Source organism: Dermacentor variabilis, chromosome 3, assembly GCF_050947875.1.
Source record: "Dermacentor variabilis isolate Ectoservices chromosome 3, ASM5094787v1, whole genome shotgun sequence".
Taxonomy (NCBI): domain Eukaryota; kingdom Metazoa; phylum Arthropoda; class Arachnida; order Ixodida; family Ixodidae; genus Dermacentor; species Dermacentor variabilis.
In genome coordinates, this window is record NC_134570.1 from 226,997,051 (window position 1) to 227,022,103 (window position 25,053).

The following is a 25,053-nucleotide window of genomic DNA, read 5'->3' on the forward strand; positions in this document are numbered from 1 at the left end:
GGTGATGTGTTCAAACAGCCTTGAATGACTCGCTGCTTGCAGGTCATCTGCCAGCGAGGGAACCACCGTCTTGTTTCTGCAGAGCCTTGCTTGCAGCGTCTGACCGTCCCCAAGCACTGGGAACTGCTGTGCCCTCCCGATGGCATCTCCACGCACAACGCATCCAGCGCAGTAGGGCTGTTTTGCCAAGCTGCCCACTGATAAGACGGCTTTTTAGCATCGTTGTAACACAAGTGCGCTGACATGCATCAGCCTCACATTTTTTATGCCTGCGTAGAAAGTTTATTTTTATTTGCTTACAGTTCACCTCTCTTACTTATAGTTTTAGATACAGATGTTTGTGTTTAGTTTTTAGCTGTGAACAAATGATTTTATTCATTCAGTTGCACCATTTTTTAATATCATGAAACTTATTGTGCATGCGTGTCTGTGTGTATGTGTGTGTACGTGTGCACGTGCATGCAATGTGAACACATATTTAATTATAATCCACATACGTATTTGTCACTGATGAAAGGGCATGCAGGAATAGGTGAAAAGACCAAGTGTAGGACCACGGAGGGAGAACACGAGAGAGAAAAGCCCTAATTTATTCCCCCACAGTTCACCTCGTGACATTCCGCACAAGTTGCTTGGCACCAGCGCCATCAGTGTGCTCTCAGGGTAGTTACACCATTGTCCACATGACTTGCAGTTTTTATCCTAACTGCCCATTTCACTTTTCTTTGCTTGTTTCGACAAAGAGGGAATTTGGTCCAACTCTTTGATGTTTTACGCCAGACCTTTCGCCTTGTCTGTCAATTGCAAAAATTGTGGTTATTGGTTGTTCCATCTTGTTGTACCAAATGTTGCGCAAATAGGTCCACATTACTCCTCTTCCATGTGGCTCATTCCCACCCAAGCTTTGTGCAGGAGAGGTTGCACTTTGCGGTGGGTTCAGTTTGATGGTACATTTGCGAGCATTACATGCCTTGGGTGTAAAACTGCCCCGAGTTGGTTGATGTCCGTTATAACAGTAGCACAAGTGGGATGACGGCACAGAAAAGAGAAGCAAGCACACTTGTCAGTTCAGCACTTAGTCTTGTGCACTTCCTTTTGGCGTCTCGTTTGAGCTTCCATTATAATGATTACTTGCTTGTTTCATTCCCAATAAAGCCAAAGTGCACATCGCCTGTGGCGACCGCAATAAAGCAATGTTAGTTTTGCTGCGACGAAACGGCGACACCATCTGACACCGTTACAGTGAAAGACGCATTGTATCGTGGCTGTCACAGATGGCACCACCGTTTCTCTGCAGCAATTGAAACAATATTTTTTTGATGCCATCGTCATAGACGATGCACACTTTGGATTTATTTGGACTGAATAAGGCAAGTAATGCTTGCAAAATATGGTAATAAACTGAACACAAAGCAAAATTTTGCCCATGGCTCCGTGAAAAATCTGGGTGGGAATGAACTAGCTGCAAGAGTCGTGTAGACCTATTTATGCAAGACTTGATACATGTGTATATATTTTCTTCCATTTCGCAGTTGTCAGCTGGCACTGCCAAAGCCCTCACATTATAACAGAAAATGCTCTATTCTGCAAGCACATGAGGTACCTCCATTAAAATTACACATTTATTTTATTTTTTGACACCGATGGGATGAGTGGCAGAGCAAGGCACCATCTAAACTAGCGTGTGCTTCCTTCGTGCAAGTTCATTCAGAAAAGTTCCTTAAGCAGGTAAAATAATCCGCAGCAGCAAAGTCCCTGAAATAGACCACTGTGATGTAAAAACATGTTGCTTGTCAGTATCTGCAGTCTTGGGTGCTGCGTTTAGAGCTAAATGGCCGTTAATAAAATCTGTGTGTATCCTTCGAAAAGTGTGAGCAAGTGGCACAATTAAAAAAACGTGCTATTCCTCTGCCCCCTCCCCCCCACCTTCTTGTCAAGTTCGCAGAGTTTTCATGAAAGTTCATGACAGGGTGGCAGGCATGCACTCATGAGCTTCAGAAACATTGTTGGCCAGTCTACAGACGCAGTGTCCCAGGAAGCATGCGTTGCTGCAGTCAGTCTTTTGAGCAACTGAAATTTGGTTGTAGCAAGTAGTTGTAACTCGGGTGGCCGCCTCCTTAACTGTGCTCTGAAGAGATAATCTACATGTCCTGAGTGCACTTTTGTGCTTCAAAAGAACTTCACATTGGCCTAGTTGGTGTTTACCGCATATCATATTGACCGCAAATAAAGATGGGGACAGAGGGAGAGAACACATAAACAGCACGGGCGGTAATAGGTCCGGCCTTTTCGGTTGATGTTGATCTTTTCTACTCCGTTCCTCATAAAGATTTGTTTGTTGCTGTGAGGATGTGCATTGAAGAAAACAGCACTATTCCCTTCCAGAATGCAGTTGGTATTTCGGTGGAAGATTTTTTAACTCTTTTAGAAACCTATCTTAATAGCACTTTTATCAGTTATGACGAACACTTCTTTCTGCAGAAACGTGGAATCTGCATCGGCTCATGCATTGCGCTGCTTTTGTGTAACATTTTTTTTAGCTACCATTGACAAAGTGCTTGATCAGGCGTTTTGGGGGGAGTTTTTAAACATCGTAAAAGTTTTTAGGTATATGGATGACTTTTTAATTGTTTTAACGGGCAAGGAAGTTTAACTTCTTGTGACAGCATTCTAGCCGTTTTTAAAACAACTTGGTAAAGGGCTTTCTTTTACTCACGAACTTCCACTCAACAATTCCTTGCGTTTTTTAGACCTACGCATTTCCTTTGCTAAAGGCCACGCATGCTGGTAGTACTTCCCTCGGGCACAGAAGGGCTTGGTGCCATATGACTCCTTTCAGTCAAAGATTGTTAAATGAGGAGTAGCGATGCTCTGCCTAGAATCGGCTCTCCGCAAGTCGTGTGTGCACAAGGTGCAGCTTGCCTTTGACAATCAGATTTTCCGTCTTAAGATGGCAGGGTTCCCTGACTTGATGGTAACGCCAGTGGTGGAAACCCTCCTGCAGACGGTAAAAGGATCTAGGAGCAAAGCAAGGGTGAGGACGACTACTATGGCCTCAAGACCTGAAGTGGTGCCGTATATTCACAGGGTCACTCACAACCTAAGGAAGGTGGCAGGCAGGTTTGGAGTCCCCCTTGTCTTTTCAGCGCCTTTTAAGCTGGCGCGGCTCTGCCCCGCACCTCCCATGATCCTAAAGGAAGGCAAGGCTGTGGCAAGAACCACACCAAGCTGTATGCAAAATGCAATGTAGGAGTTGTGTACGAAATCCACCTGGTGTGTGGCAAGTCGTACGTAGGGCAGACAGGATGGTGCCTGAATTATCGAGCCAGGGAAAATGAACAAAAGTTAACGAAGGATGAATTGGCGCACTTGCCTGCGCACTACAATGCCTGTCACTGTGCACCTCTTTTTAAGGAGATAAAGATTCTGGGGAGAAGCCAGGACCAGACTGCATGCGAACTGATGGAGGCTTATCACATAAAAAAGAAAGGCCAAGACTGTGTTAGTGACACCTCCATTAGGTTGTTTCAATCGGAAATAGATTTTTTTTATAATTGGTTGCCATGCTAGGCTGATGAGTGTTCTTGTTTGCTGCGATCTGCACATGTTCTATATGCCTATATATGCCCATGGGCTGCCGTGAATAAAACAGTTTAAGGTTACCGCCTGTACTGTTTATGTGTTCTCTCCCTCTGTCCCCATCTTTATTTGCGGTCAATATGATATGCACTTTTGTGCATCGCAAAAGGGAGAACATAATTAGTGATGTAGGCAAGGTGTCCGTTAAAACGTGTGCCAAGTTTGGTTCTCTCATCTTTAAGCACTCTGAAGGCACGGACACAGATGGAAGGCACATGGTCGCCTCCTGCGTCCACGTCTCTAGCGCTGCCCTGAAGATGAACAACCAACTAGCCGACGCTTTCACTTTAATTAATTGACTCATGGATAATGCAAACTCGGCTAATTCAAAATGCTGGTAAACTAAAATAAACGTCACACTTTTTGTTGACAAATTATGTTTCCAATTCGTTTCGAGGCCATCCAGTTCAAACGCTATTGGTTCGTGCAGTCCTAGCATCTTCCCAGAGTAGAGGAATGTGGCCAAAATGGCTGACGAGAGAACATTCACGTGGCAAGAATGGGCTCGATGTATTCAGGTCTATGGCCACCACTGCCAGATTGCGACGTGAACCGAGTCACATGTTTGACGCTGAGATAGTTTCATTTGCTCTACTGTCCCATAAGATATCTGCACCTTTTAGTTCATATAAGAACTTGTAATTTCATTTTGGACCATATTCGGTTAATTGCCATTTCTGAAAAACAACAGCTGTGTCTGCTAGGTGTTTTGAACGCAGTTTGTCTCTTGAATAGTCAGTCAGCTCAATAGAATATATCCGCTTTTATGCTCGACGTAGCTGCAGTTTTGCCACCTGCATGTGAACTGGTGTTCCATGGCATATTGTGTGCATCTCAAGTGGGTGTATGAGGGACTGTCTCGTGCTGCAGCCAAGCTTTCCTAGAGTTGATGTTCCGCACTTTCTGTGTGCTTGCTCTGTGGTGTTTACGAACAGTCGTTTTTTCTTTTTCACCCCCTGTTACAGTGTTGTACTTGCCACTAGTTAAAATTGATTCTTCAAAGACCTTTCATTCATGGCATGTCCCCTGCAGTTTGACACAACTTTGTTTAGCTTGAGACATGAACACGAAAAAACATGTTTGTCTTGTTGGAAGTTCAGCTTGGCATATGTGCATTGCTCTTTGGGCACAAAAAGAGGAGCCTTAAACTGTCTGCACTCTCAAGAAACGTGGCACATCAGAATTGTGTTCAAGGAAGTCGTTGTGGCACATACGAAACACCCAGGGCCTTCTGTCTTTATGTGCACCACAATGGCTTCCTCGAGTAACAAAGTAAATGTTAAGTTAGGAGTCTGCTGTACTAGCTTGTTTTTGGAAGTAATAGTGCACTGTTAGTTTGATTTGGCGCGGGCAACACACAATGATAAAAAGATGGCACACAACAACTTTGTGTAATTTGTATTAGTGCACAAAAAAAATCCAATCGTCATCCTTTTAGAAATTCCACTTATTTTTCTGACATCGCAACTGAAGGCTTTGACATTCAAAGGTCAATATGATGGACTGTCAATTCCTCTGCAATAAATTATGCAATTAGCTGGTAGCTGATATTAACTACCATTATGAAAAGCCGTAACTAGCTAATCAGAGGGACTATTAAAGCAGAAGTGACAGCACGCTTTGGTGATCTTTGCATGTGAAAGCCTCAAGTTCCGACATCAGAAAAAGAACTAGAATATTTAAAAGAATCATATGTCAATGCTGTTGATGTTTAAAAACAAAAACAAAAAAGCAGTTGAAAGTTGCCATTATGTCATGTACAGGTTTAAGTTTCTTTTTTATGCTTATATTTAAGACTGCCTACATAAAATCGCGCATCACCACTTCACCCAAACCACTGTGTTTGTCAATGAGCCATTTGTGTGTTCACATTGCTTAAATCACTTTTCCTGTTCATGTGATGGCGAATGTGATTATTTAAAGCTTATCACTACTTTCAGCATGTTGATGGAGATCCTTGTTTTAATCTCTGCATTTTATCTTTGTATTTGATTTCCGTTTGCCTTGTTAAAATTGTTCACTTGAGTGTGTTCATCCACAGTTTTAATTCATGTCTCTCTCGGTAGTTATTCATTTCTGTGTATCACACTGTGCAACAATATATTTCATGTTTGGATTTCCACCACAGCTTCAGATAACCTTGTGCATTTTTTGTATGAATGCATTTATTTCTCTAGAAATCAAAATTATGCTTTGTAAGCTGTACTCAACTTGAGAAGGAATAGCTAGTGTAACATTTTGTGGCATCAGGTTATATGAGCTATAACCTATATATTAAAACCGATATGATTAAAACCTGGTTTTAGAAGTTACTTCAATGTTTGCAGCTAACCAACTTTCAAGTTACCTTTGTTACTACAGTGTTCATACTTTTCCTCAAAACACTTTAAAACCCTTAAATTTCGAAAAACAGATTCAAGGGCCCTTAAAGCTCCTTGAAAATAAACATGCTCCTTGAGTACCTTAAAATCTGGGGCTGGGGGTGACTTTCAAGCATTCATAGTAACAAATTCTGCTCAGTGGCTGTGCCGTGGACACTGAAGAAACCAACCTAGATACATTTTCCGTAGAGCGTTGCTAAACAATTGCAATCCACAGCCACCAAAGTTACAGGCTCGTTTAAATCACCATTGCTATAGTGGAGCTAGACAAAGATCAAACGACCAAGCTGGGCCAACATTTTGTTGTTTTGCTAGTTGGTTCACATTGAAGCCATTATGGCTCCATTTTCGAGCCCTGGCTCTGCCTGGTAGAAAGTAAGTTTCAGCCACTTGGCTTTAGCACGACGAGTATCTTAATTGGCTCAAGTTGGGCACGACTAACCATCAAGGTGGCTGACATAATTGCAATAGGAAAGTCAGCTTAGAAAAAGTGACATGTGAAACATGTGTCCAACTCAAGCTGCTTAGCCGCAGGAAATTGCTGCTAGGGAGGAGATTTCACTACTATTTAGTTTATGTGCAAGAACAAGGTTTGCTTCCTCCTCCTCGAATTTTGAGCTTTGCCATCCTTGAAATCCTTCAATTGCCCTTGGATCTTGAATCAAATGTACTGTACAAATCCTGTCCTAACTTCGTATTCCATTTTTTTCCTGTCTAGATAACGTTGTGGAGATCTACTTGCAAGCATAGTTGTGGCTTTGCATTTGTTCTAATATGTGCCAACTCTGAGCACTGCTACATAAAGACCCCGTTTGCATGGCTTCAATTTTATGACGCCGTGCCACTAGTTAAACGACCTGCATGAGTGCTTGGGGCAAGTGTAGTACTGCATCTGCTGAATCCTGCTATGGAAGTGCAGTTTGCCTTCCTTAAATGACTATGTTGCACACTTGCATCCTGTAGCAACGCTTCTCTAGCTATACCAAAGAACTTGCAGGAATGTCAGCACAGCATTTTTCGGTATGTGGCTGTAACAGCACAGTTAATCAGGAATGGTCAAGAGATGGTTGTACTTGAGCAGACATAGTATAGGTTTTTGTTCATGAACAAAAAATGTTAAATGTGTACTTTGATTGTATGTTTTATCTTAGAAAGTGTTGCTTTAGTATCGATAGGCACAAAACACGCTTTTGTGTAAGCTGGACACAAAGCAGAAACAAAGGTGCATCACGCCATTTTGTAAAGCACTGGTTACCTGCATTACCCAGCGAATCCACAGCTTTATTTGTGTCTTGATTGTGTGTAGTCTGGTGCACTCTTGAACAGATAGAGTACCTTGTGAAAAAGGTTGCTATATTGCGAAATTTTATTGTGAAAAAAATTGATCACTAGACAGATCATGAAAATATAATCTACATAGCCGTATGCAATATTTCAGCGGCACTCGGCAACAGGGATCATGCCATTTAGCTTTCAACCGTGGGTCATACCAGCTACCGTGATCAGTCAGCTGTTCTGGACAAGTGCAAGGCACACACTTGTGTTGTTTCAGTGTGCATTTGGAGGAAGCAATTGTTGCTGTATGAGTTCGGCTTTTATTTTAAGTTAGTGCCAAAGTATGATCTGCAAGATGAAGCTGAGCCCTGGTTCTTGTAAATAAAAAAGTGAGAAACTGACCATCCTTCTTTGTAGCACTTTGTGCATGCATGGTTTTGTTGTGATAGCTCTAAGGTTGTGTTTATACATCATTGCAATTGTCGGAAGATACATTTCTTGGAAATACCACCATAATAAAGCCCTAGGTTCTGCTAAAATGTATTATTTAATTTCTTTTGAAGTTATTTCCTATCTAATACCTTTATCATTTTGGCTGGTAGCTTATTTATTTTTTTTTTTTCATTACATTATCGCCATAAAGAAGCTTTTCCATATTGCATACATAACTTGTCTGCTTCCGTGAGAAGAAAAGTGGTAGGCCATCTGCACACAGTCTTTCATCTGGGTAGCTTGTCTTAGGCACGTTTTCTTGTTGTGCTGAGGAGCCTGCAATGGCTCTGGGAAAAAACACAAGAGTATAGAAAAGGAAATTTTTGTTTTTTCAGTTGTACAAAGCAAAAATATAATCAGCACTTATCCAATATACATGACTCGCAGCACTATTAAGTCATTTTTGCAGGGCAATATTGCCATAAAACACATCTGCATTCTTTTGGTACACCACATCCACAGGTTGTGAATTGCATGTGACAATAATTTGCAGGAAAAGAAAGGAATTGAAGAAATCTGTTCTGGAAAGGTATGACCACGGTAATAGAATAGAAAAGGAAACTCGAGAACTGTGGAGATACAGCTTTTGAGTTTCTTCACCAGGCGGCAAGGTGGCCTTACGGGCCTAGAGGTGCGTATCGCAAGCTTTTGCTGCGCTGTGAAAAGTCAGTCATGCTCAGTGGTGTAGCAACTATTTCTCGAGTGGAGGGCAAACCGCAAACCAATTCTGACCCCCCCTCTCTATGTGTGTGTGTGTTTCTTTGTGAACTAGGGTGGTTGCTTGGGCTAGTTGGTAATTCATGATCAAAAATAACGTGCAGCGCGAAGGACAAGGACATCGATAGACGACATACACAGCGCTGTCTTCCAGCAATATTTTATTGCGTTGCCACATCGTGTGTATATTTACGAGAAAGGGCATGCGCAGAAAATGTAAGACAGTCACATGGGGTGTTCTAACAGCAAGTCGCTGAACTAAGAGCATGGTCACCTCAATAAAAAATTTTTCCATTACGATTTCTATCTGTTTAGATACGCGACTTCGCCAGGGGTCAGCTTGATAGAGGGGGCACTAACGCAAATACTACGAAGTTTTCTAATGAAATCAGCTTTCACAATTTCCCGGGTGAGCTGTGAGCTGTGTCTCGCTAAAACTTCAGTATCTTCAAAGAATGGCACGCAGCCGCAGTCCCGGCAATGAATGCCCAAGTGGCCTTGTACAGTGCTGCGGACGTTGTTGCAGTGCTCTCTCTTAGTCGATCGTTTAAGCACCTGCCGCAAGACAGGGGAATTTGGTAAACTACATTCGTTGTGCACGTCACAAAACGTTTTCTGTGCCCGACAAAACAACAACTCTGATGCGATTTAGGCGCGTTTACTCGCTTACAGAGCCTTGCCAGTTTTTCCAGGGCTGAGAAAACGAATGCGATTCCTGCTCGCTGCCCAATTTTCTTTAGCCTATGGGAGACATCATGCACATACGGCAGCACTGCAAACCTGTGTCTTTCAGCCCGCTGGTTCCCTGATTGAGCGGGTTCATCACGTTTTGTGCCCCTCAGAAGCTGTTCCGCTATGGCTGAAATTAAGGCCAAAGGGTAACCAGCCCAAGAAAGGCGATCAACCTGAGAAGCAAGACTATGTTGCATCTGGTGTGGGCACGATTTATTGAGGCTGTTAACAAGACATAACTTTATAATACCTCGTTTAACGAGTTTCGAGTGTGCCGAGTTAAAGGGCAAGAGTGGCTTCTTACTTCTCAGTTCGAAGCACCAGCGCACATGTTTGTTAGCAAGGCTCAGCCTGAGATCTAGAAATCGCAATATTCATGGTCACCTAGCCGCATCCCCTGTTGTCAAAGTTTGCAGGTTTGTGGACAACTACCTGATATTTATTGATTGCACTAATCTCACTTTTGAGCCTGCTGTTTCTGAAGTCGTGGAGCTCTTTAAGAAAGAGCTGGAGCCTCTAGAACTTACGCATGAGGTCCCCATTGATGATTCCTTGTGCTTTCTAGATCTCAGGCTGAGCCTTGCTAACAAACATGTGTGCTGGTGCTTCGAACCGAGAAGTAAGAAGCCACTCTTGCCCTTTAACTCCGTACAATCAAAACTCGTTAAACGAGGTATTATAAAGTTATGTCTCATTAACAGCCTCAATAAATCGTGCCCACACCAGATGCAACATAGTCTTGCTGCTCAGGTTGATCGCCTTTCTTGGGCTGGTCACCCTTTGGCCTTAATTTCAGCCATAGCGGAACAGCTTCTGAGGTGCACAAAATGTGATGATCCCGCTCAATCAGGGAACCAGCGGGCTGAAAGACGCAGGTTTGCAGTGCTGCCGTATGTGCATGATGTCTCCCATAGGCTAAAAAAAATTGGGCAGCGTGCTAGAATCATAGTTGTTTTCTGAGCCCCGAAAAATTGGCAAGGCTCTGTAAGCGAGTAAATGCACCTAAATCGCATCAGAGTTGTTGTTCTGTCGAGCACAGAAAATGTTTTGTGACGTGCACAACGAATGTAGTCTACGAAATTCCCCTGTCTTGCGGCAGTAAATATGTTGGACAGACAGGCAGGTGCTTAAACGATCGACTAAGAGAGAGCACTGTAACAACGTCCGCAGCACTGTACAAGGCCACTTGGGCATCCATTGCCGGGACTGCGGCTGCGTGCCATTCTTTGAAGATACTGAAGTTTTAGCAAGACACAGCTCACAGCTCACCTGGGAAATTGTGAAAGCTGATTTCATCAGAAAACTTCGTAGTATTTGCGTTAGTGCCCCCTCTATCGCGCTGACCCCTGGTGAAGTCACATATCTAAACAGATAGAAATCGTAATGGAAAAATTTTTTATACAGGTGACCGTGCTCTTAGTTCAGTGACTCGCTGTTGGAACACCCCATGTGACTGTCTTACATTTTCTGCGCATGCCCTTTCTTGTATATATACACACGATGTGGCAACGCAATAAAATATGGTTGGAAGACAGCGCTGTGTATGTCGTCTATCGCCATACTTGTCCTTCATGCTGTACATTATTTTTGTTTCTTTGTGTTGGTTATGTAATAAATGGGGAGGGCGTTAACTGAGGGGTTCGATATTTATTAATCATATCATACACTCTAAGAACAGTTTACACCCTTTGGCTTGCCCCTTTTGCCACACAAAAATAATCGTCATCTGCCTTGATGCGTTTCCTTTATCGCTGCAAGCCCGGAACTTTCCAGTGACGAACGGCACGCGCGTTATCAGAAGGGGCACTCCAAAGGGTGTGAACTGTTCTATGCTGATAACGCGCGTGCCATTCGTTACTGGAAAGTTCTGGGCTCGCAGCGATAAAGAAAGGAAACGCATCAAGGCAGATGACGATTATTTTTGTATGGCAGAAGGGGCAAGCCAAAGGGTGTTAACTGTTCTTAAGAGTGTAATAGTCCAACGAACATTGACACCAAGGACAGCATAGGGGAAATTACTTATACTTAATAAATTAAATGAAGAAATGATAAATTAATTTAAATGAAAGTAGATGAAAAAAATTGCCACAGGTGGGAACGATCCCACGTCTTCGCATAACACGTGTGATGCTTTACCAATTGAGCTACCGCAGCACCATTTCCTACCGTCCACTTTTTGAGTATTTATGTTCCCCTATTGGAACCCTGGGAGTATTAGCCAGCGCCACCACTCACTAACCTTGGCGGCGGATGTGGAACATCATTTCGGCTGCAGGCGTCACAGGCATAGAGTTTCCTACAAAAATTACTAGAGGGAACTCTGGCGCTAGTGTCTACGGGAGCTGCAATGCGAGCGGTTGTCCCAGCATGGGAATTATGGGAAGTACATGGATTTGCCTAAACTTCGTCTTTTTGGCTTCAAACGGCGTTGTGACTTTGTAAACTCGTCATTTTCAATAGTGTATTGCGTAATAAATAAACAAACATCATTAAAATTGCCCGATGGCAGGATTCGAACACAGGTACCGTAGCACAGAAGCCTGATATAGAAACCATTAAGCCACAGACGCATGTATCGACGAGCGAATGAAACGCCCTTATGAATTTGGCAAAGACTGCTGCAACGCGGTGCTCCCCAGACGACCCCACACAGAATCGACTCCTGCAACGCACGGAAGTGACGTCACTACATGTCAAGGTCACATGCACGCGTATTTCCGTTTTTTAGAGGGCGCGTGGTTTGATTGTTTGTTCGCACGTGACACTCAGTACGCATCCCGTCAGCCGCGCTTGCGGGTCGTGCTTTTCTGCTGCCGCTGGTGCTAGACCCAAGGCCTGGTTCTGCTGCATCCTCGCAAGCCTTTGACATGCGAAAGCTGCTTTGCAGGGTTATTTTATATTTGCTAGCGTTATTTATATCTATTCTAATAAGTATTTTGATGGTATTTTGATTGTGTTAGCCGCGTATTTGCCGATCTTGCTGTCCTTGTTCGCGACCGCTTGCTTTGTTCAACCCTAGCGCGGATTTCTCGGATTTAACGTATATATAGTGCTGACTAGAAGGTAGCCTACTTTCGTTTGTGAAAAAGCGCGGATTTATTTTCTCGCAGTCTTTTTTTTTTCTTCTAGGTGTCTTTTTAGATTGCACTGCTTGCAACATGACACGTGTTTTGGTTGCCGGTGACTCGATGGTGAAATACGCGGACCAGTATTTCCCATCGCGTCGTAGTTTGTCAGTCAGTGTTGCCGCGCATAGAGGAGTAAGGATTGAGCATTTGCTGTCAATGATTGCTGACAAGCTAGCTGGTTTTGATGTTGTCATTGTGCACGTTGGCACTAACAGCACTGTTGACAGTGTCAGCGTGTGCATGGACACGTATCGCCAGCTCGCTCAGGGGATCATTGAGAGAAATACCATGGTGCATGTAGCTTTTTCTGCCATTCTTCCTCGGGGGCAGAATCAGTACAGCTCATGGGAAGCTCAGTCCTCATGGTTGCATGACCTGAATGATAACTACGAAAAGATTAACACAGCCCTGATGCAGTAATGCCACGAGTGCGGCTACACACTCCTGTGTGGTCTCGTGGACAACTGGCCCAGTTGCCTGAGCAGAGATGGTGTCCACCCGTGCCGCTTTGGTAACAAGGTGCTGGCAGACTTCCTGTACCAGGGGGCCTGCACCCTGTCCATCCATCTGGAGAGAAGCCGCATCCAGCAGTCCTACAATGAGACCCAGGCACCTTCTTCATAGACCAGTTGGACTCGGCAGGACAGCATCCCTGCCATCTCCGAGGCTGACTTTCCCCCGCTTGGTTTGCATATTTTAATTTCTTTGCAAGCAGCAAGTGGACCTTCCACAGCACCAGCTCCTGTCTGGAAAGCCAGCACTGCTCCCTTGCAGAGGCACGGCACCAACCAGCCTACCAGAACCCTTCAAGGTGCTGGATTTTCACTTGTTGGCGGTGTCCGTGTCCGTTGCAAGGACAGCAAGGCTTGGTTCACCTGGGACAGCCTGCCTTCCCCCACTTTCCATGGCACAAGTGTACCAAGTAGGGGAAAAGCCGAGGGGAGGTCTGCTGAGCCAATGATCCCTGGTCGAGGTGCAAGCACCACTTGTGTCTGGAAAACTAGGAGAGCCACACAAAAGCATGAGAGTGCTCCTGCTGTGTGCTCACCTGTGGGGGAAGGAGAGGCCAGTGCTCAAGAAGCAGCTGTGCCAGAGGCTGTCTCCCACTGTGGCAAGAGGGAGTGGAAACTGGTAGTATCGAGGAGGCGGAAGGCTGCAGCACTGCACAAGCAAGAATAGAGCTGTGACCTGGCTGCAGACAGGAAAGGCAAAGTTCTTGCTGTGACAGCTGCCAAGTTCTTGAAGTTCGCTTCACCCTTGAGAGCAGTTGTAAGCCAGAAACAGACATGCATTGACAGTATAAAGTCTGAGTCTGCTCCTTCTGCTGTCTCTGGTAGCAAGCTTGAAGGACAAGCCAGTGCCCCTCATGACGCCGTTTGTGATAGTTTTGGCAAGGTGCAGCATGTGGCTAGCAGGCAGAATAAAGACTGCTTGGTAGTTGCTATGGCTTAGTACAGACCTGTCATAAATAGTGTTCCAAATGAGGTCATTGTCTGCAAATGCTGTAAGTCAGAAACAATTCAAGATGGAGGGCAGATGACGAGCAATCCTGGCACAGAGGCTGGTGACCTTGACAAAGCTGCGTGCATTGCTCCCACGCGACGTAGGTGTTGTGAGGCTGCTTTGACATCCAGCTCCAGGCCTGCCAGCTCTGATGCCCAGGCTGTTTGTGAAGGAGCTGGTGCTAACACAACCAGAGTTCCTAACACTGTCACTTTATTGCATGGGGGAGGCAGCAAAGTTTATTTAAATGGAACATTTGATAACTTTATTTCTTTTAGGCAAAGCCTTGATGAATGGTGTAGGGAGGGCAAGCACATAGTCACAATAAATAGGTCTCATAGAAGTCCATTTGCAACAGTATCTAAAGAGTTTGAGTATAATAGGATTTCATATAGCTGTGTTCATGGTCGTGCTATAAAACCAAGAGGCACAGGAAAGTGACCCAAGCAAGCATACAATGGTACTGGTTGTGAAATGGCAGTTTGAGTAAGCCTGTGCAAATCACCTACTCTTCACTACAAAATAACCAAGCTGCAAGCTAAGCATAATCACGCCACGAAGTATTATGACTTGTATCCTCAAAGCAGACTTCTAAACGATGCAGAGAAGGTAGAATTCTTTGATTTTGCCAAATGTAATATTGGCCCAAAGTATTTTAAAAATTTGGTCAAACAGAAAACGGGCAAGAAATTAACTACAAAAGATGTTAACAATTACAAGCAACGGTTTTCTATTCCTATTCGCAACGAGCAGGCTCACGGAGAAATGGTTTTAGGAAAAATAGACACCTTGTTAGCAAATAATCCAAACTGGGTCATTCACTATGAAAAGAATCAAATAACCTGCAATTTGTGCTACTTCAGACAACGCACATGCGTGAGATTTTGGAAAAGTACCCAGAGATTTTATTTATTGATGGAACATATAAAGTAAACATTGAAGGCTATATCTTGTACTCTATATTGGTTGAAGATGGTGGAGGTCGTGGAAGACCTGTGTGTTATGCCTTTTTGCAAAATAAAACGACTGAAATTGTGGAGGCTATGTTTGCCAAGTTTGCAGAGTTTAACCCGTTCATTGTATCTGCTTGCAGAGTAGTCATGATAGATAAAGACATGAACGAGCTACGAATTTTGACCAAGATTCTTCCTAATTCTGAAATTTTGTTGTGTACATGGCATGTGCTGCACAGTGACATGTTCATCTCAGAGTGCAAGTTGCAGATTCTTTTTAATCCTTTGTACTTCACCTGCGTTTTTTTCCCTCTTGTACAGGTCCACTGATGTACCAGCTGCATGCATTCACACTACCATCAAGTCATCAGGAGCGTCTGTACCTCTATCTAAATATTACACTATTGTCTAAGATGGAAAATCAGACTTGTATATTTTGCTGTAATGGTTCTGCCAATAAAAGACTGATTATATATATTTATTTTCTTGCAAAGCTGGCATTGTGTATGTAACAGGCCAGTGCAGCATATAAGCTATAACTTTTTTTTTGCAAATGCATAACACTCACCTGCTATGAAACCAACTTGCACTGCATAGTTAATATGAAACACAGAAGATGATTATGCACCATCTTGAGTGCCTTCGCATTCTTATTAAGGAGTATTTTGCATCAGCTATGCAGCACAACTTGGCTTCCATGTTCAAGAACAAACTAGCCTACACACAAGTTTCTTTTTGCACTAACTACGTTAGGTATGTGCCAATTAATTCCTAGGCGAGTCTTTTTAAATACTCCTCCTTGATCAGGTGCTTGTCACTCAAAATTTATTTAAAATACCTTACAGGCCCATTTAAGGGCATTGGGTAAGGGGGGGACACAAAGTGATTCAACAGGAGTAAACAGTATAAACATCAATACAGGCTTTCACAATATAAGTAAAGCAGTATAGGGGTAAACAGTATAAATATCAATACAGGCATTCACAAGATAAGTAAAGCGAAGTTCAATAAATGTTTGTCTAGGCTAAGGTTTAGAGAGCGTAAACACAGTAATATACTCATGCACACAAAAATACAAGTGTGAGAAACAGGGAAGGAAAGCAGGTAAATAACATCCTTATACAATGTTTCTACAGGAAACTGCAATTCTTTGCGAAAAGTGTCACGATCTGTTATGCTCGTAATGTTATCAGGAAGACTGTTCCATACGGTTATGACACGTGGCAGTGCTGATGCATTAAATGACAGTGTATTGCCGAATATGCGCATGAAACTATGGCTATTGTTAAGGCGACGTGACGTGCGCGCTGGTACTTCAAGCGGCAACACATGAGGTCGATTACCACGGACGTATCTATGGAAAAGGCAAAGAAGACTTATCGTGCGACGAGTTTCAAGTGGCTGGAGCGAAATATCTGCTTTAATCTTGGTCACACTACAAGTTCTGTCGTAGTTATTTGTGATGAAGCGCGATGCCCTATTCTGAATTTCTTCTAGCATATCAACTAGATAATTTTGATGTGGTGACCGTACAGATGACGCAAATTCTAACTGTGGGTGAACAAAAGTCTGATATGCTAATTTACAAACTGTAGCAGGAGATTTACGCAAGTTCCGTCGAAGATAACCCAGAGTTTTCGAAGCTCTTGCGCAGATAGCTGTTATGTGTGTACTCCAGGAAAGATGAGTTGTAAGTTCAATGCCAAGGTACCTGTAGGATAATGTCGGAGGTACGGCAAGGTATAGCTTTGTCTACAATTTTTATTGGTTATGAACACAAATGAACAGAGAGAGCATTTAAAAAATTCATGCTAAAGGGCAGCACTCTATAACAACCCAACACTCAAATCCAGATTACACTGTTTTACAATAAACTCGAAAAGCACAACACACATTTACTGTTCGATTGTCTTTCACTGTTGCATGGGTGATCAAGTATTGGGCCCCTGTACCTAATCTGAGCATACTTTAAAGAATTGTAACACAATTCAGTCATCCAGATTACATTTTTGCATGCCCTATGCATACATTTTTTTTTCTAGAACATTTTCTGGGTATCCCATAGACATTTCGCTGCAAGACTTGTGCGTATTACATGGATGTTCAGTGAACGTTTAGAAAAAGGCATTTTGAATGTTGCCTGAAAACAGCCTCAATATTAATTCAAAGTTATTCTTAGTTTGTTTGACTGAAAGAATACAGCACATTTTTATAGTGTACGACAGTGTAGCCCATCGAAATGTTACTTTAATGTAGCAGAGAAATCTGTGCTGATTAAAAGAGCTATATAAAGGTAGCCTGCTTCACTACATGAAATGGGTATGAAAAGGGGACATATCTGAGGGATAAAAATAATTTCAAGTTCACAATTGGTATAACTTGGTGTAGAGCACTCACCTAAATAAACCTTTCCATGCTTTGTTCACATACTGACTTCCACTACACTATAACACTGTTGAGCATGCAACAATTTTCAATTAAATAAGTAGCAAAGTGAAAGCTCATTTGTATTAAACATCTAGAGGAAAAGCTAAAATTAAATGTGGTGTGGAGAAAACACGTAAACATGCACAACTTAAGCATTTCGTGATTAAGCTACTAGAAATTTATGGCTTTTTATTATTTCGCTGCAGGCTAAGCTAACCAATAAAAACTAAGACTTACACAGCATGCTTTGCCACATTGAAATTCATATCACCTTGTTGTTTGGATGCTTCAGGTCACGAGTAGCTGTTCTAGGGCTTCCACCATAAAGTGAACCCGTATGGCTTAAAGTGCCTTTTCTCTGCACCAAGAAAGAAATGTAAATAATCATGTGAAAGTTACTACACACTTCTTTCCTTGGCATTTCAGAGCTGGTAGAGCACACTAAACATACACGTAGCGCAAAAATTTATTCATTGACTGCCCCGCTAAACATCCTACCATGCTGCGGTGAAACTATGCACTTGACCCACCCCCTTTCCCCCGTGCCTAACCGCATAGGTCATGTGCAGAGTGTCACAGAATTCTGTTTCGAGGATTCTTTGCATGTGCTAATGTTTGTCCAGCCATTGAGCATAAGTAAATTAAAAAAACTAGACTAAAACATAGCACTGCTAACTGTTTAAGTATGCAATAGGTTGTGATGATTGTGACATTTCTATGCATGTGTAATCTTGCACATACTCATTTATCAAAGTGACGTTCCTATAACTTGTACCTCCCACAAACTTGTGATTTCATGCACACTGTGACACAATCGTACAAACTCAACCCACCTCCAAAGCGGGTGAAGTACATTTATAAGGCTATAAAGCAGTGTGTGACTGTTGGTGGGATTGAATCCGTCTTCTAGCAAAGCGGCCCAATGTTCTAACCGTTAACCCATAATTGCACATACACTTCTCTTGTGCCAAAGTCACTCTTTGAAACATGCGGTGCGTGCAAAACGTGCCAGTATCTCGCATTCTTCCCTCTTGACAGCTGGTACTTTGAGATGATGCGTTAGACTGCACTGCCTTTGGGATCTGGCTACATTTTCTGCTAGATCCTTCAAAGCGGTTGAAGTTCACCTACAATGCTATCACATTCAAAGTAATAAACTAACATTGTCCCAGTAAAATCCCATTAGTGGGTCCTTGCAGCTGTTTATATTATGCATTAATGTGTCATGCTCATAATATGTCATGCTATCTCTTAATGTGTCAAGCACCTAGAAGTGACACCACTATGTTTTTTAAGTCCAACCTTTCACTTGTCTGCCAATCATGTATGTCGGCATTATGAGCAGAAAAGAAATCATGCTCACTCTACTGGCACACCCAGCTTAGCCTGCTCAAGCTTAGTGGAGCAAGGTCTTGTTAATTCATCAATGTATTAAAAACTCCTTCATCAAAATGTGTTCACACTAAATCAGGTGTCACACTTTCAGAATGGATGGCAGGGTGCGAAGTGGAAGAATGGTAGTAGAACAGTAACGATACCACTTTGCTTGAGCAAAGTTTCAGTAGAGCTAAAACCGAGTTCAAGCATGCCTAGTGCATCAATTAATGCAGCTTTCACTGGGAAAGACATGACAGGGTGCTGAGTGCAAGCAGAACAGAGAAATGAGTTTCTGCATCATGCTGTATGAAATGGTGCCACTGTGGGCAGGAGGAAGTGGCCTGATACAGAAGAAAACGGTTCAACGAAGGATTACTCGGTTGCATGGCGATGGAGCAAAAACAGCGGCCGAGTGCACCCGCGTCTAGGGCAAGCTGCCTCGGTGTTCTCCGGTTACGGATACTAGAACTGAACACGTTGCAACATCTGGGGCGGTATGCCCCACACTATGAAAGAACTCAACCATCAGCAAGAGCATAGAGTTTCCTACTAAACTGAGTACATGGACTTCCCTTGCACCACACATCGGCACACATTTCAGTGCGAACACCCAACGCGCGTAAATTCGATGTTAGTTTGCAGTGGCGGCGCTGTGGACTCATTGTTTAGGAGCAGCAATAACTATTCGTTACTACATAATAAGTGCAAATTTTCTCGGACGCAGTACCAAATCCTGCACTAGAAATGCTGTTTGCAAAACGCGCTACTTGTCCATCCAGACGCGGAACAGTTATAGCAAGCCGAAAGCAGACGCACTTGTTTAGATACAAACATTGTAAAACTCGTAACCGCATCGTGAAACTCACCGTCAGACTCATCATTGTTGAAAAGCATTAAGAAGCGACTCTCATGCTTGAAATTTAAACAACGCGCATAAGAGACGCGAACTCACGAACACTACGATTCGCTAGGACATAAGAGCATTGGATAGACTTGCAATGCTTGCCCGGATCTCTTTCGTACCTGAACAATGTGGGTGTTACCGCTGGTTTCAGCATTTCATTTGTTTATTATTACACGCCGGGTCTGCTAGAAGCGGTGTCAAGCGAAAGTTCTGCGATATCGCTACCCGTTTTGCATATCCATTGCTCGGTCAGCTACGTACGATGCACAGCGCCAATGCGTATAATTACGTTCCCTCTAGGTCAGTCATTGTTCACGGCTTTTCAACGCACATGCCTGCTAAACGCTTTTACTGTGAGAGAATCACACTGAAGTCTTATGTGAAGCGTAAACTCGAACGTAGAGGCTCAATTTACAGAAGCATAATAAACCATTCGAAAAAGCGCCGGCTATGGCTGATGACTGCTGTTGCACGCTTCACAGCATGATTACCATTCATTCTGTAAAGAGCACTCATTCATTCCTCAAAAGAAACCTGCACAGCATTATCATTGATCTAAAAAATAGCCTATGCCTGTGAAGCTGCGAGCTCAGTATGAAATTTCATTGCGTCTCCACACATAATTAAACGCTTTAGTGCATGAAATTCTATCAGAACATGCAATGTTATTAGAATTTATGAAGCTTCACAGCCCTACACAAGCGTTGAGGTAAAGCCGTCGGCAGACGCAAACACATCGTGGAATCGAACGAGTGACTCCACAGTGCGCTTGTGCTTAAGGTGAATGTAACCATTTGCTGCCGCTCCGCTCAAGATGCCGTCTCAAAGCATGAAATTCGGCCATATCGTGCGACATAATTACAAACTTGTCGAACTTCACGGCACTGCCCAAGCGTTGAGGTAAAGCCCTCGACAGACGCAAAGATATCGTGGAATCGAACGAGTAACTCCACAGTGCGCTTGTGCTTAAGGTGAATGTAACCATTTGCTGCCGCTCCGCTCAAGATGCTGTCTCAAAGCGTGAAATTCGGTCATATCGTGCGACATAATTACAAACTTGTCGAACTTCACGGCACTGCCCAAGCGTTGAGGTAAAGCCCTCAACAGACGCAAACATATCGTGGAATAGAACGAGTAACTCTACAGTGCGCTTGTGCTTAAGATGAATGTAACCATTTGCTGCCGCTCCGCTGAAGATGCCGTCTCAAAGCGTGAAATTCGGTCATATCGTGCGACATAATTACAAACTTGTCGAACTTCACGGCACTGCCCAAGCGTTGAGGTAAAGCCCTCGACAGACGCAAAGATATCGTGGAATCGAACGAGTAACTCCACAGTGCGCTTGTGCTTAAGGTGAATGTAACCATTTGCTGCCGCTCCGCTCAAGATGCTGTCTCAAAGCGTGAAATTCGGTCATATCGTGCGACATAATTACAAACTTGTCGAACTTCACGGCACTGCCCAAGCGTTGAGGTAAAGCCCTCAACAGACGCAAACATATCGTGGAATAGAACGAGTAACTCTACAGTGCGCTTGTGCTTAAGATGAATGTAACCATTTGCTGCCGCTCCGCTGAAGATGCCGTCTCAAAGCGTGAAATTCGGTCATATCGTGCGACATAATTACAAACTTGTCGAACTTCACGGCACTGCCCAAGCGTTGAGGTAAAGCCCTCGACAGACGCAAAGATATCGTGGAATCGAACGAGTAACTCCACAGTGCGCTTGTGCTTAAGGTGAATGTAACCATTTGCTGCCGCTCCGCTCAAGATGCCGTCTCAAAGCGTGAAATTCGGTCATATCGTGCGACATAATTACAAACTTGTCGAACTTCACGGCACTGCCCAAGCGTTGAGGTAAAGCCCTCAACAGACGCAAACATATCGTGTAATAGAACGAGTAACTCCACAGTGCGCTTGTGCTTAAGATGAATGTAACCATTTGCTGCCGCTCCGCTGAAGATGCCGTCTCAAAGCGTGAAATTCGGTCATATCGTGCGACATAATTACAAACTTGTCGAACTTCACGGCACTGCCCAAGCGTTGAGGTAAAGCCCTCGACAGACGCAAAGATATCGTGGAATCGAACGAGTAACTCCACAGTGCGCTTGTGCTTAAGGTGAATGTAACCATTTGCTGCCGCTCCGCTCAAGATGCTGTCTCAAAGCGTGAAATTCGGTCATATCGTGCGACATAATTACAAACTTGTCGAACTTCACGGCACTGCCCAAGCGTTGAGGTAAAGCCCTCAACAGACGCAAACATATCGTGGAATAGAACGAGTAACTCTACAGTGCGCTTGTGCTTAAGATGAATGTAACCATTTGCTGCCGCTCCGCTGAAGATGCCGTCTCAAAGCGTGAAATTCGGTCATATCGTGCGACATAATTACAAACTTGTCGAACTTCACGGCACTGCCCAAGCGTTGAGGTAAAGCCCTCAACAGACGCAAACATATCGTGGAATAGAACGAGTAACTCTACAGTGCGCTTGTGCTTAAGATGAATGTAACCATTTGCTGCCGCTCCGCTGAAGATGCCGTCTCAAAGCGTGAAATTCGGTCATATCGTGCGACATAATTACAAACTTGTCGAACTTCACGGCACTGCCCAAGCGTTGAGGTAAAGCCCTCGACAGACGCAAAGATATCGTGGAATCGAACGAGTAACTCCACAGTGCGCTTGTGCTTAAGGTGAATGTAACCATTTGCTGCCGCTCCGCTCAAGATGCCGTCTCAAAGCGTGAAATTCGGTCATATCGTGCGACATAATTACAAACTTGTCGAACTTCACGGCACTGCCCAAGCGTTGAGGTAAAGCCCTCAACAGACGCAAACATATCGTGTAATAGAACGAGTAACTCCACAGTGCGCTTGTGCTTAAGGTGAATGTAACCATTTGCTGCCGCTCCGCTCAAGATGCCGTCTCAAACCGTGAAATTCGGTCATATCGTGCGACATAATTACAAACTTGTCGAACTTCACGGCACTGCCCAAGCGTTGAGGTAAAGCCCTCGACAGACGCAAAGATATCGTGGAATCGAACGAGTAACTCCACAGTGCGCTTGTGCTTAAGATGAATGTAACCATTTGCTGCCGCTCCGCTCAAGATGCCGTCTCAAAGCGTTAAATTCGGTCATAGCGTGCCACACAATTACAAACTTGTCGAACTTCACCGCAGTGACAAGCGTTGCGGTAAAACCCGCGGCATGAGTAGGGCTGCATGAAATGGCATGAAAGCACAGGTGGCGCTTTTGAGCTTGATGTGAAGTGAAAACATTTTGTGCCACTCTGCACAAGTTTGCATCTCAATGTGTCTTTTTCAGGCAGACCAGGTGATGTCGTTACAACTCCGTCAAGCTTAACAAGACTACACAAGCGTTGCCAAAAATCTTGCAGCAGAACTAGCTAAGGTATTAGTAAATTTAATTAATACATGGGCAACGCTGAGCGCCGACGGTGACTGCAAACATTCATTCTGTCATTGCACGCATGTCTGTGCATAGCTGCTTGAAACGAAGGAAGTGCTGTGCAGTGCAGTATTAGTTATATCAACATTTACACACGTCACTGCAAAACTTAAGGATTCTACGGCTTGTATGCTTAGTCAAAATACAAAAATAGTGAATCAATAAAAAGTGTTTTTATTAATGAGATGAACGAAAACATTCCATGCCTTTTTGCACACAAATCACAGCATGTATAAAAAAAACTGAAAATCTCAAGGAACTCCTAGTAGATATGTGCAACTTTCCGATAATAGCATGTATGCCAAGATAGCATCAGCTGTCAAAATTAAGAAGTACCTTTCAACTCCTTACAGTCTGCCACTCCCTTTGTGCAAAGCACTGTGAGCTCTCTCTGCTGCAGCCTTCTTGGTGCAGCGCTCCTATGTCACTTCGTCAGAGCCACTGTGGAGAAAAAAATAAGACAAAACCAATTTTATACCTGAGCTGGCTGCCAGCCATCACTGCCATCTAGGGGCCCCCAATGCTTGACACGATGTCAAGCAAGCTTCACTTTTCAGCTGTCCCCTGCCTCCAAGCAATCTTTTTGCGCCTTTCTTGCTTATAATATAAGCGGAGAAGTTATGCACACAGTACGTAAGCCACAACATTCAGCAATGATAAGTGACATTATTCTCATGCACTGAAACCTAATCTTCTTATTGTTGCAGTTTTAATATTGAATATGCATGCTTGGATAGTGAAATTTTCTCATTGAATCGATAGCAATATTCAGGAAAAATTACCTCTGAATATCGAATCAAATATTGAATATTCCCATTTTCTAAAATAATGAAATGAAAAATGCCGTAGAGTCTGTTAAGGAAAAAAAGACTTGCTGGCCTTTTTGGATGCGTGTAGTGCCATTAACAACTAGATGTCAAGTCAACTAGAAAGCTTGTAAATGAGAAGCAAAGGAAAGCACAATCATATCTGGTGCACAATGACCATGACACAAATAAAAGAAAATGAACAGCATGTCCCAGACACATGTAGTAGAGTATAGTAGAGTATACAGCTCAGTGAAGGAGTTAAGGGCAATACTGCAGCCCTGCATATCATTTTGAAGGAATCCAAGCATATGGAGAGATTGACCAAACAATAAATTGCTTTGTCTAGTTAGACAGAGCAAATGCAAAGTCTTCCTAAGGCAGGACATGCTTACTCAACTATAGCATGTAAATGACCTCCTCCATATCTTTGTTTAGAAACTGGATCATCTGCGCAATAATCACAGTTGTCCTGCTGCACTATAACCATTCAACGATTCTTCATTTATATCAGTCTTCCTCCTTGTAGACTGCAAGAAGTGTTGTTGTCCCTTACAGTATTCAAACAAAACAAATGTACTATTCGACAACTTCAAATAGTGAATTCTCGAATCGAATACGAATTGAATAGCAAAGGCTATTTGAATCATAGTCGTAATTTTGAATATTTGCACACTCCTATTATGAAATTGTAGGATTGGCTTGTAATCGCAATATATGTGGCAAATTTTCTATTAAAAAATGTGGGTTAGCTCCCACATGCATCTCATTTCACAGCCAATCAACCATCACTTAATTTCCTCGTGTTGCTGCTGTTTACTCTGTCTTCTTTACATTGCCACATCTGCACTGATAATACTTGCTACTGGACATATCAATTTTATGTGCAGCATGACGTATAATATCCTATATACTAACAAGGAATAGATGATACTAGAAATTATCAGTTATCATGTATAATATGGAAGACAGTTAACTGATAATCTATACGAGTACCAAAATCGGTGCTAGAGGTAAGGAGGGCAGTAATGTGCAGCAGAGGATTGGGAGGTGTAATTCGAGGTAGCATAATTCACTGGCCTAGAATGGAGTCAGCTAATGCAAGGCAAGGATATGACTGAAGCTTTCAATCCTGAAGCAGACATAAATTGTTTAATGAAGTTAATGATGGCTAATGTATGCACCTTGAAAAACATGGGAGCTTGAATATAAAAATTAAATGTACCCAGCAGCACAGATTGGATTCAGATTGT

The 25,053-nt window shown here is 43.2% G+C and overlaps 2 protein-coding genes and 2 long non-coding RNA genes across 8 annotated transcripts in view; 2 read left to right on the plus strand and 2 right to left on the minus strand.

Moving 5' to 3' along the window:
• Positions 1 to 7,697, plus strand: part of LOC142576673 (uncharacterized) — a 334,510-nt gene extending 326,813 nt beyond the window's left edge. For all 4 annotated transcript variants that reach the window (XM_075686902.1, XM_075686904.1, XM_075686905.1 and 1 more), the window contains exon 15: positions 43 to 7,697. The gene's annotated coding sequence lies outside the window, so the exon portion shown is untranslated. The remainder of the gene's footprint in view (positions 1 to 42) is intronic.
• LOC142576674 (uncharacterized) overlaps positions 1 to 11,612 on the minus strand; it is a 47,012-nt gene extending 35,400 nt beyond the window's left edge. The window contains exons 1-2 of the mRNA XM_075686906.1: positions 11,476 to 11,612; positions 7,960 to 8,074 (exon numbers count right to left, since the gene is read on the minus strand). Of these exons, the coding sequence (XP_075543021.1) occupies positions 7,960 to 8,074; positions 11,476 to 11,524 (164 nt within the window). The 5' untranslated portion in view covers positions 11,525 to 11,612. The remainder of the gene's footprint in view (positions 1 to 7,959; positions 8,075 to 11,475) is intronic.
• A 234-nt stretch (positions 11,613 to 11,846) lies between these two features.
• Positions 11,847 to 15,301, plus strand: LOC142576677 (uncharacterized). 2 transcript variants are annotated; one of them, XR_012826918.1, is made up of 2 exons: positions 11,847 to 13,571; positions 15,142 to 15,301. It is a non-coding gene; the product is annotated as an uncharacterized LOC142576677 (long non-coding RNA). The 2 variants fall into 2 exon arrangements; XR_012826919.1 differs by having other exon boundaries at positions 11,847 to 13,049.
• LOC142576678 (uncharacterized) lies at positions 14,890 to 24,412 on the minus strand. The gene is made up of 3 exons (XR_012826920.1): positions 23,331 to 24,412; positions 17,519 to 17,605; positions 14,890 to 16,531 (listed from the first exon to the last, which is right to left on the minus strand). It is a non-coding gene; the product is annotated as an uncharacterized LOC142576678 (long non-coding RNA).
• Positions 24,413 to 25,053: the final 641 nt, after the last annotated feature.